This window comes from Megalobrama amblycephala, linkage group LG10 (genome assembly GCF_018812025.1).
Source record: "Megalobrama amblycephala isolate DHTTF-2021 linkage group LG10, ASM1881202v1, whole genome shotgun sequence".
Lineage (NCBI taxonomy): Eukaryota > Metazoa > Chordata > Actinopteri > Cypriniformes > Xenocyprididae > Megalobrama > Megalobrama amblycephala.
The window spans coordinates 5778123-5791125 of record NC_063053.1 but is presented as its reverse complement, the minus strand read 5'-3'; the positions used below and the strand labels follow the sequence as shown (position 1 = coordinate 5791125).

The 13003-nt window shown below is 36.8% G+C and overlaps 1 protein-coding gene across 1 annotated transcript in view; it reads right to left on the bottom strand.

Moving 5' to 3' along the window:
• Positions 1-13003, bottom strand: part of LOC125276564 (transmembrane protein KIAA1109 homolog) — a 42655-nt gene that overhangs the window by 22656 nt on the left and 6996 nt on the right. Inside the window, exons 3-12 of the mRNA XM_048204141.1 lie at positions 10954-11165; positions 10488-10686; positions 10339-10398; positions 8119-8345; positions 7653-7871; positions 4311-4441; positions 4100-4223; positions 3891-4006; positions 3732-3801; positions 2362-2409 (exon numbers count right to left, since the gene is read on the bottom strand). Coding sequence (XP_048060098.1) covers positions 2362-2409; positions 3732-3801; positions 3891-4006; positions 4100-4223; positions 4311-4441; positions 7653-7871; positions 8119-8345; positions 10339-10398; positions 10488-10686; positions 10954-11085 — 1326 coding nt within the window. The 5' untranslated portion in view covers positions 11086-11165. The remainder of the gene's footprint in view (positions 1-2361; positions 2410-3731; positions 3802-3890; positions 4007-4099; positions 4224-4310; positions 4442-7652; positions 7872-8118; positions 8346-10338; positions 10399-10487; positions 10687-10953; positions 11166-13003) is intronic.

Sequence of the window (13003 nt, the reverse complement as noted above, 5' to 3'; positions counted from 1 at the left end):
GCATCTATTCATCTATTCATCCATTTCTCTCCTAAAGGATTTACATCTCTTCAACTACGTGAGTGCTGACATATCCAGGTCACATTTCACCAAAAAAAAAAAAAAAAAAAATCAAAAGAGAAAAAATAAGAAAAGTTTTATACTTTACATTAAAAAATATAGCATCTTTTTAAGCTCATAAATATGGCTGGTATTATCGATTTTTAAATGTATCATTATCGTCCAATACTGGAAGCAAATCAGACATTCATTCCTTCAGTTATAATGCTAATGTTTTGATGCCTAAATTCATATAGTATTTAAAACAATTGATTTTATTTTTAGTAAACTGTATTTTTTGTACTTAAAGCCTTTATGTATATATATTAGTGCTGTCAAACGATTAATTCGGATTAATCACATCCAAAATAAAAGTTTTTGTTTACATAATATGTGTGTGTACTGTGTAGATTTATTATGTATATATAAATACACACACATCCATGTATATATTTAATATATATATATATATATATATATATATATATATTATATTATATATGTAAATATTTCTTTAAAATATATATATATTTCTTAAAAACAAAAAAAAAAAAACAAAAAAACAAAAAAAAAATATATATATATATATATATATATATATATATATATATAAACATTTTATGTATAAATATAATATATTTATGTATACTATACTATAATATATTTAAATATATACATGCATGTGTGTATTTATATATACATAACAAATATACACAGTACACACACATTATGTAAACAAACTTTTATTTTGGATGCGAATAATCGTTTGACAGCACTAATATATTATAATGCATATTTTTATAAATAATCGTAACCAATATTATAAACGTATTATAATATTTGTGGATTCCTTGTTACATCTGAAATAGTTTTTTTGTCATGTGTTTATACTTTGTGTAAAAAATAGATAATTATTAAAGGGATCGTTCACCCAAAAATTCTGTCATCATTTACTCACCCTCAAGTTGTTCCTTGCTGAACACAAAAGATATTTTGAAGAGTGTTTGTAACCAAACAGCTGAAGGGGCCCATTAACATCCAAAGTATGGAAGGGAAAAAAATATATACTATGGAAGTCAATGGGGTCCATCACTGTTTGGTTACTGACATTCTTCAAAATATCTTCTTTTGTGTTCAGAAAAAGAAAGAAAATCATACAGGTTTGGAACAAGTTGAGGGTGAGAAATGATGACAGAACTTTAACTTTAATCTATCCCTTTAAGCAGTGTTAACTTTTTGTACACAAAATAGTATCGAATTTTAATGATCAGTCATTTTTTGGTCATTAAAATAATTACCGGATATTGGTTTCAGACAGAATTTTAATATCAGTGCATCTCGACATTTTACTTTTAAGTTTGTAATTACCATTATACTTAATGGTGATTCTCATTGCTGCAATATAGAAATGTTACTTATTACATACTATAATACTTAACTAATGGTTGTGGAGACACTGTACCAATGCAAAAAAAAAATGGTCCTAAAAGTGTTACAGTTTCTATTACTTTTCATGTGACTTTGTGGTGAAATATAACCTTGACATGTCTAAAAGCTCAGTGGGCACTAACCTATTTTATTGGGTCAATATATTAGATTAATGCTAATCCAAGTTTGTAACCGAAAAAATCTACCTTTTAAAATCCCTTTTATTCAACTGCCTAACATTTACAAATCTTCTGCTCAACTGGGCTTCTATTGAGATGATTGAGTTTAAAAGTGCAATAATATATCCACTGAACACTAACAGGGCAAATCTTTTGGTCAGTTAATCTATCCATCCATCCATCATTCTGTCCCTGTATCTGTTAATGTGCTCATAACCTAAACTGAACTGATTCTGGCTCAATTCAAACTGAATCTGTTGGCTGATGGCTCATAACCAGTGAGCACTTTAGAGAAAGCTTTTCCTTTTCCCAATTCATGCTTTCCACTAAGACCCAGCGGAGGAGAGAGGGATGAGAAATGGAAATATGAAAAGATGGACAGATGACAAGACATCATGAGCTATGCAAAGAATTAAGATCGAGATCGTGACATGCTGAGGAAACAAGAGCTGATTAGTAATACAAAAACAGCACAAGAGCAGCTTCAACATATGGAGCGAAGGAGTGTGTGAATCAATGTGTGAGTAGAGAGATCAAGAGAAAATATGACCACTTTCAAGCCTAAGATCCAAAAAGGCTAAAACCATTTGACCGAGAAAGATGATTTTTGATCGAGATTTGAAAAGCAGATTTAGATTTAGCACAATAAGATTTTCATGCACAGAGAATCAGAGGTGATTTTAAGAATTTGATTTTGATCGTTTTTCTTCGGTACCTTAAATACAGAGCCAGCTGGACTTGGGATTAGGTTTGGGGTGTCCATCTTAAACACAAACAGATTTATGAAAACCCCATCCATAAATAAAACCGGTATACTGAGCTATGCAGTACATGAACATACGTGTTCAGTACAGTATGTGTATACTATACATGTGGCTTTCATTAAAGGGTTTGTTCACCCAAAAATGAAAATTCTGTCATTAATTACTCACCCTCAGGTCGTTCCACATTCGTAAGACCGCAGTTCCTCTTCAGAACACAAATTAAGATATTTTTAATGAAATCCGAGAGCTTTCTGTCCCTCCTCAGAGATCAAATGCAACTACCGCTTTAAGCCACTGGAGTCACATGAAGTACTTTAACGATGTCTTTACTACCTTTCTGGACCTTGAAAGTGGTAGTTGCATTCGATCTCTATGGAGGGACAGAAAGCTCTCAGACTTCATTAAAAAATATCTTAATTTGTGTTCCGAAGATGAACAAAAGGTCTTACGGGTGTGGAACATCTTGAAGGTGAGTAATTAATGACAGAATTTTCATTTTTGGGTGAACTAAACCTTTAAGTCAAGAGTGAAGCACTTGCAGGTAAAAACCACTGAGTGTGTGTGGAAAAGTGTGTGTTTGTCCAAGCACACCACCGTTCAAAAATTTTAAAATGTTTATGCTCACCAAACCTGCATGTATTTGATCAAAAATACAGTAATATTGTGAAAAATTATTACAATTACTACAACTTTTTGTATGCTGATTTGGCCCTCAAGAAACAATTATTATCAAAAGTTGAAAACAGTTGTGCTGCTTAATATCTTGTGGAAACCGTGATACATTTTTTCAGGACTTGATGAATAGAAAGTAAAAAACAGCATTTATTTGAAATAGAACTGTTTTCTAAATGTCTTTACTGTAACTTTTGATCAATTTAATGCATCCTTGCTGAACAAAAGTATAATTTTTGAATGGTAGTGTATGTCAAAAGCAACACTTTAGTAAACTTTACAGCTTGGTTGACATGTAAACAATGAACATGAAGATGGAACATTAAGGTGCGTTCAAGGCATGTCATAATTACCATAATGATTCTGAACTTTATAAAGCCTTCACGTGCTTGTAATTTTCTAAAAGCTGCGACTTGTACCACCTGACCACTGCAGGTGTGTTTTCAGCTTGAAGCGGTGCTGTGCAGACCGAACGGTGTATGACATCAAAGTACCGTGAGAGCGATTCGAAAGCATACAGAGCTTTATTTGCAGTAATTAAGACATGGTGTGAACGCAGCATTAGACTGACGACAAACAGATGCATAAAGCATTTCAAAAGAACATATATACAGAGTCGGGCACACACAGATGTATGCATGCACAATACCGTGTCGATGTTGAAGGTAACCCTTGGTGCTGGAGATGCTGCATCCACTTTGATGTCTGGCAGATCGTCCCTTTAGAGAGACAAAATGAAGTGTAGCTGAAACCCATCTGCAAATAACTGAGTGTGTGTGTGTGAGAGAGAGTGTGAGAGAGTGTGTACCTGGGTCTATCCGACCTCTTCACTGCTGGTCTGCCTGTTGCTGAGATGCTCTTTGACCTGCTGTTGCTGTAGCTGGGCTTATACCCTAAACCCCATTTATCTTTCAGTGACGCAGCCTAAACAAAGAATAACCATTTCATCTCCACCAGACTTACAGTGTAATAAGACATTAATAAGCAGTAATAAAGCAAAATCAAAGCAATTCTTACCCGCATGCTGGAGCGCCGCAGCTTTTTGCGCACATCTCGGCGGATGTCATTGACAGCGACAGATTCCAACTGCTGATAGCGCTGGATTTCCTGGTTAATAGTGCCTTCACTTGCTCCCAGTTTCCTTAAAGAGGAAAAAACAAGAATAATAGGGATTTCTTATAAGCAGAAGACAATTAATTGAAGTAATTGAGGATTATTCTGACGTTACTTGAGATCGTCAATGACTCTGGCCTGCTCATTGAGTTCTCTAATGTCCACCAGGCGCTTGGAGAACTTTCGTCCACGAGCGTCGATTATCTGATTGCTCATCACAGCCTGCCTGCGCAGGTCAACAGACTCCTGTAAGAGGGAAACTACTGTCAAAATAACGCATTTAGATACGAGACACACTTAGGGGTGGGCGGTATGACAAAAATCGTTTTTTTTATTAATCGTCAAAAAGCACACATATCCTAAACATAATCAGTTATTAATATTTTGTTGGTTCTTTCTTGTTTTTGCATGTGTTCTTAATTTCTTTGTATGACAGAGTGGCCAAAAATGATGTCCGCACAATTTGGCATGTTTCATTGCGTTATCAGAAATATGCTTACACATTTGTATTCATATTTGAATAAAGGGTGAAGATGTCAATTTTCCTAGGCCGGACATCACTTTTGGACACTACAGAAAATATATATGGGGCTTTCAAAATTAACAAGTTAACGCATGCAATTAATTTTTTCAGTTTAATGCGTTACAAATATTTAGCGGAATTAAAGCAGCATTCGTTTTTTCCCATCATCCTTTAGCAAGTGTTACATTATATGATCACCCTAACATTCATTCAAGTGCTATAAAACCATTTAAAGCGCAATAAGACGAAAAAATATATCTGTACTGGCGCACTGCCTGCGAATCTCCTTCGTGACAGACAAACACGACTCATGCGCAGTTTTGTGCACAGAAAGCTGCTTCCGGTAGCTCTCCGGCCGCACTGAGTACTCTTTCGCGCTTGAATAGACAAAAACGAACAAAAGTAAGCCAAAATGCCACTTTGTTGAATATCCTCATAAGCACCGTCTTAAATGAGTTAAAGTCTTAAGTGACCATAAAGAGCTGTGAGGACATTGGCTGTGTGTCAGATCCGCGTCATGTGAGTCAGGTCTTAAAGTGACAGCAGCCTAATAAACCTGCTGCTGTCTGTCATTGACTACGTTTACATGGGCAGCAGTAATCTAATTATTGGCCTTATTCTGAATAAGACAATATTATGATTAAGGTGTTTACATGAGTTGCTTTTAGAATGTTCCGTTTTACATGTTATAGAACATAGATCGATTAATGGCAAACGTCATTACGTCCCCACGGCACGCCGTCCGACGTTCTCTACAGAACTTCACGTATCACCACACAGTTCATGCCATATATAGTTTTGGGTGTTTCATTTTTAATCTTACTAAAGCTTCAAGTGCAGTTAATTATTTGACATGCAATACGTGCAAATAGATACAGAGTCCCGCACATGCAAGAAAAAATAAATAAATTAATTAATTCCCTCGATTTATAAACGATGCGCATGATTTATAAATTTGTTTATTAAATCGTTCGTAAATCGATTTAGCCTAGGCTACTATTTATTTTCCCTCTCATGTGTGGGGCTCTGTAAATAGACAACGGTGGATACAAATTCTCCAGCAACAGGCCTCCTGTACTTTAATTCGGCAACTTTCATTCATGCCACCGCGACAAACTCAGAGGTAGCCTACTGGATGAGAGATGAGGTGAGAGGAATTTGATTTGTTGCTTCTTGCTTGAAGCTTGCCCTCTTGTTTGCCGTCAAATGGTTGTCCACTGCCGTGTGGGTATTATGTGTCCTGTGGCGGCGAAAACTCCCACATGACGTTAATAGTGTGATTAAGGTGTGTACATGTCTATAATGCACTCCAATAATGCGAACTAAAATAGGAATACTCCACCTGTCTTAATTCGATTTGCGTTTACTTCGAGTATGACTTTAGTCGGATTAAGGTAATAAAACATCGCTGTTTACATGGTCCTTTCTTAATCAGAGTATTGTCATAATCGTATTAATATCAGATTACTGCTGTCCATGTAAACATAGTCATTGTTAATCAAAGAACAAAAGACAAAGAGAAAATCACTCACTGCTCTTGACTGAATAACTTTTGTAGCTTTAATAAGAATTAATCTATATTTAATTTATAATTTATGCAGTGAAGTGTTTTATAACTTAATTCAATTTCTGTACATTTCCTAACTGTTAGATCAAATATTTAATATATACCTTTATGTTGTTTCTTAGGGCTGGGCAATACATCGATTCTTGATCGATACAATGAATCTGGATCGATCCTGATATTTTCGATTCTGAGCTTAGTTTTAACAGCAGATGGCGCTCTAGGCTCGTTTTTAACCGCACACTCAAACGCTCACAAAGAAGACTGCTGGACAGCACTGTTCGGTTGTGTTGTCATGTAAGTGGTTAAATATACTTGCACCTCTGCTCAGAATGCTTTTATGATGCGAGATTTGTAATTCGCTTCAACCTTTTTAAACTTTATGAATGATTATTTTAGGTTTAAGTGGTGTGTGTGTAAAGGAACTGGAAGCAAGCAGTGTACGAGTGCTTCTAAAGCACATATAGAAGTGCCATCTGCCAACTAAGCTCAGAATCAATTCGAGAGAGTATCACGATAGAGTCGCTCCAGATTCTTCGTATCGCGAATCGAGATTTGATGTATTGTCCCAACCGTACTGTTTCTACATTAATTTGAAGATTAACTGTGCAATTATTACAATATAAAAATATATTAAAAACTTCACTGTTAGGTGTGATTAATCGCAATTAATTACAGAAAAATGTGCGATTCATTAGGTTTTTTTAAAATTGATTGACAGCAATAATATATTTTTTATATATATATATATATATATATATATATATATATATATATATATATATATATATATATATATATATACACACACACACATACACACATGCATACACACACATATGTATATATACGCACATATGCAATATATACAGTCGCACAATACCATCATTCCGCCCAGCCCTAGGCACAGTCATGCTTAAGAATCTTTTCCAAAATCACACAGAATATTAAATGCAGTCAAAAAAGTATGGATCATAACACATAGTACAGACAAAAAAAAAAAAAAAAAAAAAAAAAAAAATCAAAACACCACCCCAAAAATCTGATTACTGAAGCAAAGCCAATTCATGAGAAATGCATCCTTTGGAAATGGGAAAAAAAGAAGATGTGACTGGCCAGCACTCATTTCTCATGGAGAGGAATCAGATGAAACTAAAAAGCAGCAGGAAACTGTAGACTCCAGACTCGCTCAAAACATATTTCAGTTGCTCAAAACCAAGAGTTATAGGCACAAATTCAGCAAGGTTTTGAGCGATTTGACTGATCTTAAAAGCAAGTCCCACCCTGAGAATAAGAACACTATGGAGAGAAAGAATGTGACAGAGAAACAGAGAGGATTGAAAAGCAAATGGGAGCTCTGAAGTACATACACAGCCCCAGGACAGGGGTCTGGGATGTCTAGTTCGTTCTGCATTGGCTGTGGATGACAGGCGAACACTTCTCGACTTTAGCCGAGTGATTGTGGATGATGGAGAAATATTACGACACTCAGAAGGTGAGAGGGGAGGGGGGCTGGGGCTAATGCCCAGAATGCTGTTCACCAGCCGCTTCCTGAACGAAAGTCTGGGGCTGAGATCACCTTCAGGACACTGCAAACATGGGCCGGTTTAAAACAAACACAAACGCACACTACTACACAGACACAAATGAGCACAAATACAAAGAAGAAACTTCACATTTCATGTTTTAAACATAAAAATGACATCAATATCCAAACAACAACAAAACTGACGAAACACACAAAAAATGTAAATTAAAAATAGAAAAATAGCCACAAACACTTTACATAAAAGTGAGTCAACAAATGTTAGTGACATAAAAAGTGCGAGCTCTGACCATGTGTATGGGGGGAGACATGCCATCGCTCTCGTCCTCGTCTGACAGGTCAGCCATGTTGACCGAGTTGAGGTCTGTGATGTCATCGTTGTCCTCTTCACCAGTCAGAGAGGTGAGCGTGTTACCCAGAGCATTCAGACGCTTGCCGATGTTGGGATCCATGTGCACATCGATACCACACATCTTCCACAAGACATTAAGGGTCCACGTCCCTGCGCTGCTGCTCTCTGGAGTATTGAAAGGTTTTATTTAATACAGACAAAAAGTCAAATATGAAGTCAGCATGAAATCAAAATTGGCAATGTTTACTTTCTTAATGCACATTCCTGGTCTTGCTGTGATCATTTGATCAATGTATACCACCTTTCAAGAGATTGAGGTCAGTAAGATTTTTTTTCTTTAGAAATACTTTTACTTCTCAAGGAAATATTAAAGGTACACTATAGGATAGCAAAATAAAGTATTATACACAAAAATTCTCCATACAGTGGACTACCAGTAAAATTGATAAAAATTTGGAACCAAAAATTACTCAGACACTTTGACCTGACCATGTTTTGCTTAAGTATTATCTGACAACGAGCGACTTTCCAGCTCCCACTGGATTTCGTCCTCCACATATAAGCTTAATAAAGCCTGAACTGCTGCAGACTTTTAAAAACGGTGGATGCTGCGTGGAGTCAACCAATCAAAACGTTAAAATATAAAGGCTTATAATAGGCTTACCATAGTGAATCAGGGTAAGACAGAAACACATTTTGGAAGAAGGATTGATGATATATTGACTTTTAAATTTTGTTAATTTTGAACAAAAAAAGTTATAGTGTACCTTTAAAGGTGCCATCAAATGTTTTTTTACAAGATGTAATTTAAGTCTAAGGTATCCCCTGAATGTGTCTGTGAAGTTTCAGCTCAAAATACCCCATAGATTTTTTTTTATTAATTTTTTTAACTGCCTATTTTGGGGCATCATTAACTATGCACCGATTCAGGCTGCGTCCCCTTTAATTCCTCACGCTCCCCGCCCACGGAGCTCGCCCTTGCCTTAAACAGCATAAACAGCATAAAGTTCACACAGCTAATATAACCCTCAAAATGGATCTTTACATTTGATTCTGAATGAGTTTGAGGCTGTGCTCCGTGGCTAACGGGCTAAAGCTAACATTACACACTGTTGGAGAGATTTATAAAGAATGAAGTTGTGTTTATGAATTATACAGACTGCAAGTGTTTAAAAATGAAAATAGCGACGGCTCTTGTCTCCGTGAATACAGTAATAAACGATGGTAACTTTAACCACATTTAACAGTACATTAGCAACATGCTAACGAAACATTTATAAAGACAATTTACAAATATCACTAAAAATATCATGTTATCATGGATCATGTCAGTTATTATCAGTCCATCTGCCATTTTTCGCTGTTGTCCTTGCTTGCTTACCTAGTCTGATGATTCAGCTGTGCACAGATCCAGACGTTAATACTGGCTTGCCTAATGTCTTGAATGGCTGGCATATGCAAATATTGGGAGCGTACATATTAATGATCCCGACTGTTACGTAACAGTCGGTGTTATGTTGAGATTCGCCTGTTCTTCGGAGGTCTTTTAAACAAATGAGATTTATACAGTATAAGAAGGAGGAAGCAATGGAGTTTGAGACTCACTGTATGTCATTTCCATGTACTGAACTCTTGTTATTTAACTATGCCAAGATAAATTCAATTTTTAATTCTAGGGCACCTTTAAATTGATCAAAAAGTGACAGAATTTGTTTTGTAACATTATAAATGTTTTTATTATTTCAAATGCTGATCTTTTGCACTTTCTATTCACCAAAAAGAATCCTGAAATTGTTTTTACAAAAATAAAGCAGCATTGTTGAACCATTTTCAACATTGACAAGAATAAGAAATGTTTTTTGAGCAGCAAATCAGCATATCAGAATGATTTCTGAAGGATTATGTGACACTGAAAACTGGAGTAATTCTGCTGAAAATTCAGATTCAAATTGGAGTAGTATTTCACAATATTAGTGTGTTTTGGTGAGCATATGAGACATATTTACAAAACATTAAACAATTTCACCACCCCCAAACTTTTGAATAGCAGTGTTTGTTGAAAATATTCTTTTTTTATTGTTGATTTTGTTTTAGTTGAATATACAATTTCATTTAGATAACTGAAGTAAAATGAATTCAGAAGATCATTAACACATACCTGCAGAGGCCTGGCCTGTCGTTCTGGAGCAAACCTCATAAGTACCATCAGGGACAACACCTAAAAAGCCACAGTGAGCATTTCAAGAATCAGGGGAGTGTTATAGGGCGAAAAATAGATACAACACATTAACATCGAATGTCACTCACAGGCATTCATGACCAGGTCACCTCTGACCTCAGGTTTCCAGTCATCCCAAGTCGTCTCAAACCCCTCAGCAAATCTAATGCAAAAGTTCTTAAAATGGCCTTTGCTGACCAGAGACTCGGAGGAACAGGCTGTTATTAGCGTACTCTCGATGGTTAACACCAGTGCTGAGCCATTGTCAAGATCAATACTGTGATTGGCCTAATGTACAGAAAAAAAAAACCAGTAAAACATTTAACATCAATCATTCTGACCCATGGAAAGGGAAATATTTCAAATATAGAAACCCTAATCCTAACCATAACTCTATAGTAAGTACATGTAGTCATTTAATATTACTCAGTACTTATCTGAGTAAGTACAATGCAAATACGTCACATTAAAATAAAGTGTAACCCAGTTAAAGACCTGTTCACACCAATCTGATGAGTTTAAACATCGAAAAGAATGAAAAATAGATCTATCCACCTGTGAGGAGTTGGTGATAGGCAGGCAGATGCCCAGGTCATTGACAGTGAGCTGTAGGAAGAGAGTGCTGAAGGCCTGGACGCTGGTCTGCTGTATTGCTGGCAGTTTGTCTACCACCTCTTTGGTGGCCATATGAATGTCCGAGTTGAGAGCCAAGCGCTGTTCCTTCCAGTTATCATAGGCAGCCTTATAGTTCAGCCAGAACAGCACAGCTAAAAAAGACACAAATATGCAATTACAAACCAAAAATATAGCTGCGAGCAGCGATGGCGGGCCCAAGCCCGGTGGCACCGCCACCCCGGTGGCTTCAGGGCAACTGTGCACAGCGGGCAATAGGCACTTAAAACGGTTAAACATCAAAGGACTATGTCAAATTCACTCCACATTTACTGCACTACAAGGTGCCGCTATAGAGCCCCTCCTCCCTGCCCATTTTCAAAGGATTACATGTGCCAAGTTTTAACATTATTCTGATGAATTTTGAAGCAAATCAGGTAAAAATAAGAGGGTGATCTCAATGTATGCTGAAAGTGACACATTTTCTGCTTCCAGTTGGTGGCGCTATGACTTTGAATCACAATAGTCACATCCATGTGATCAGCCTTGTACAACGAAGACTAAGCCGAAGTTTCATCAAAATCAATTAATGTATGCAGAAGTTATAACACTTTGTTTCCCTTTTCTTGCCATAAATTCGTTGCCTCGCCACGGCCAAACCGTTTGAGATATCCAAAATCCGTTTGCAATTAAACAACTTCAATGTGTTAGCAACAAGTTAAAAAAAGCTTGGTGTAAATTGGATAAACCCTGTAGGAGCAGTAGTATAAAATTCATAGCCTGTTTTTTCAAAAAATTAACATTCAAACCAAAATAGCTGACTTCCTGTTGGTCGGAGCTAATGAATGTAAATTAGAAAATTGTCCGGCTTGATGAGAACAATATGTGTACCGAGTTTGGTGACTGTAGGAAAAACTAACCCCCCACTTTTGTCAAAAGGTGGCGCTACTGAGCCCCTCCACCAGACCCATTTCTATGGCTTTGTCCATGTCTACTGGTTGACAATATTGATGTGTGGTCGAGTTTCATGCAATTTGAAGCATGTTAAGAGCCTCAAAAACACTCAAGAATATTATTACAGTTTGACCTGTTGCCATGGCAACAATATTTCAAATATCAAAAATCCTGTCATAGGTCTACATCTGCTGTGTATTGACATTACACTGATGAAGTTTGAAGCAAATCAGGTAAAAATAAGAGGGTGATCTCAAAGCAATTCAAAAAGTGATACACTTCCTGCTGCCAGTTGGTGGCGCTATAACTTTGACTCACAATAGTCACATCCATGTGATCGGACTACTACAAGCAACACACTCGTGAAGTTTCATAAAGATCAATATATGTATGCAGACGTTATAACACATTTCCTGTTTCCTTTTTCTCGCCATAAATTCGTTGCCTCGCCACGGCCAAACCGTTCGAGATATCAAAAATCCGCTGGCAATTTTTAATCATCAGTGTCTTGACTTCATGCTGACCGAGTTTGGTGGCGATCGGATTAATCGTCTAGGAGGAGTATATCAAATTCCAGAGCATGCGTTTTTCAAACAACCCTTAATAGCTGACTTCCTGTTTGCGTGGCGTTTAACTTAGAGCACGAAAGTTGTTCGGCCCGATGAGGTCTATATGTGTACCGAGTTTCATACTAATACGTGCAAGTTTGTTCAATATATGGACCAAATTTTCTGACTTTTTTCAAGGGGCGCTGTCGAGCCCCCTGCCACGCCGGGTACCAGCCTCTCCGGCGTCCTAATGGCCGCGGATTCCAATGTGTGTGCCAATTTTCAAGAGTTTTTGAGCATGTTAAGGCCCCCAAAAAGCCCCGGAAGACGGAAAAAAAAAATAAAAATAAAAAAAAAATAAATAAATAAATATAGCTGCGAGCAGCGATGGCGGGCCCAAGCCCGGTGCACCGCCACCCGGTGGCTTCAGGGCAACTGTGCACAGCGGGCAATAGGCATTTAAACGGTTAAACATCAAAGGGCTATGTCAA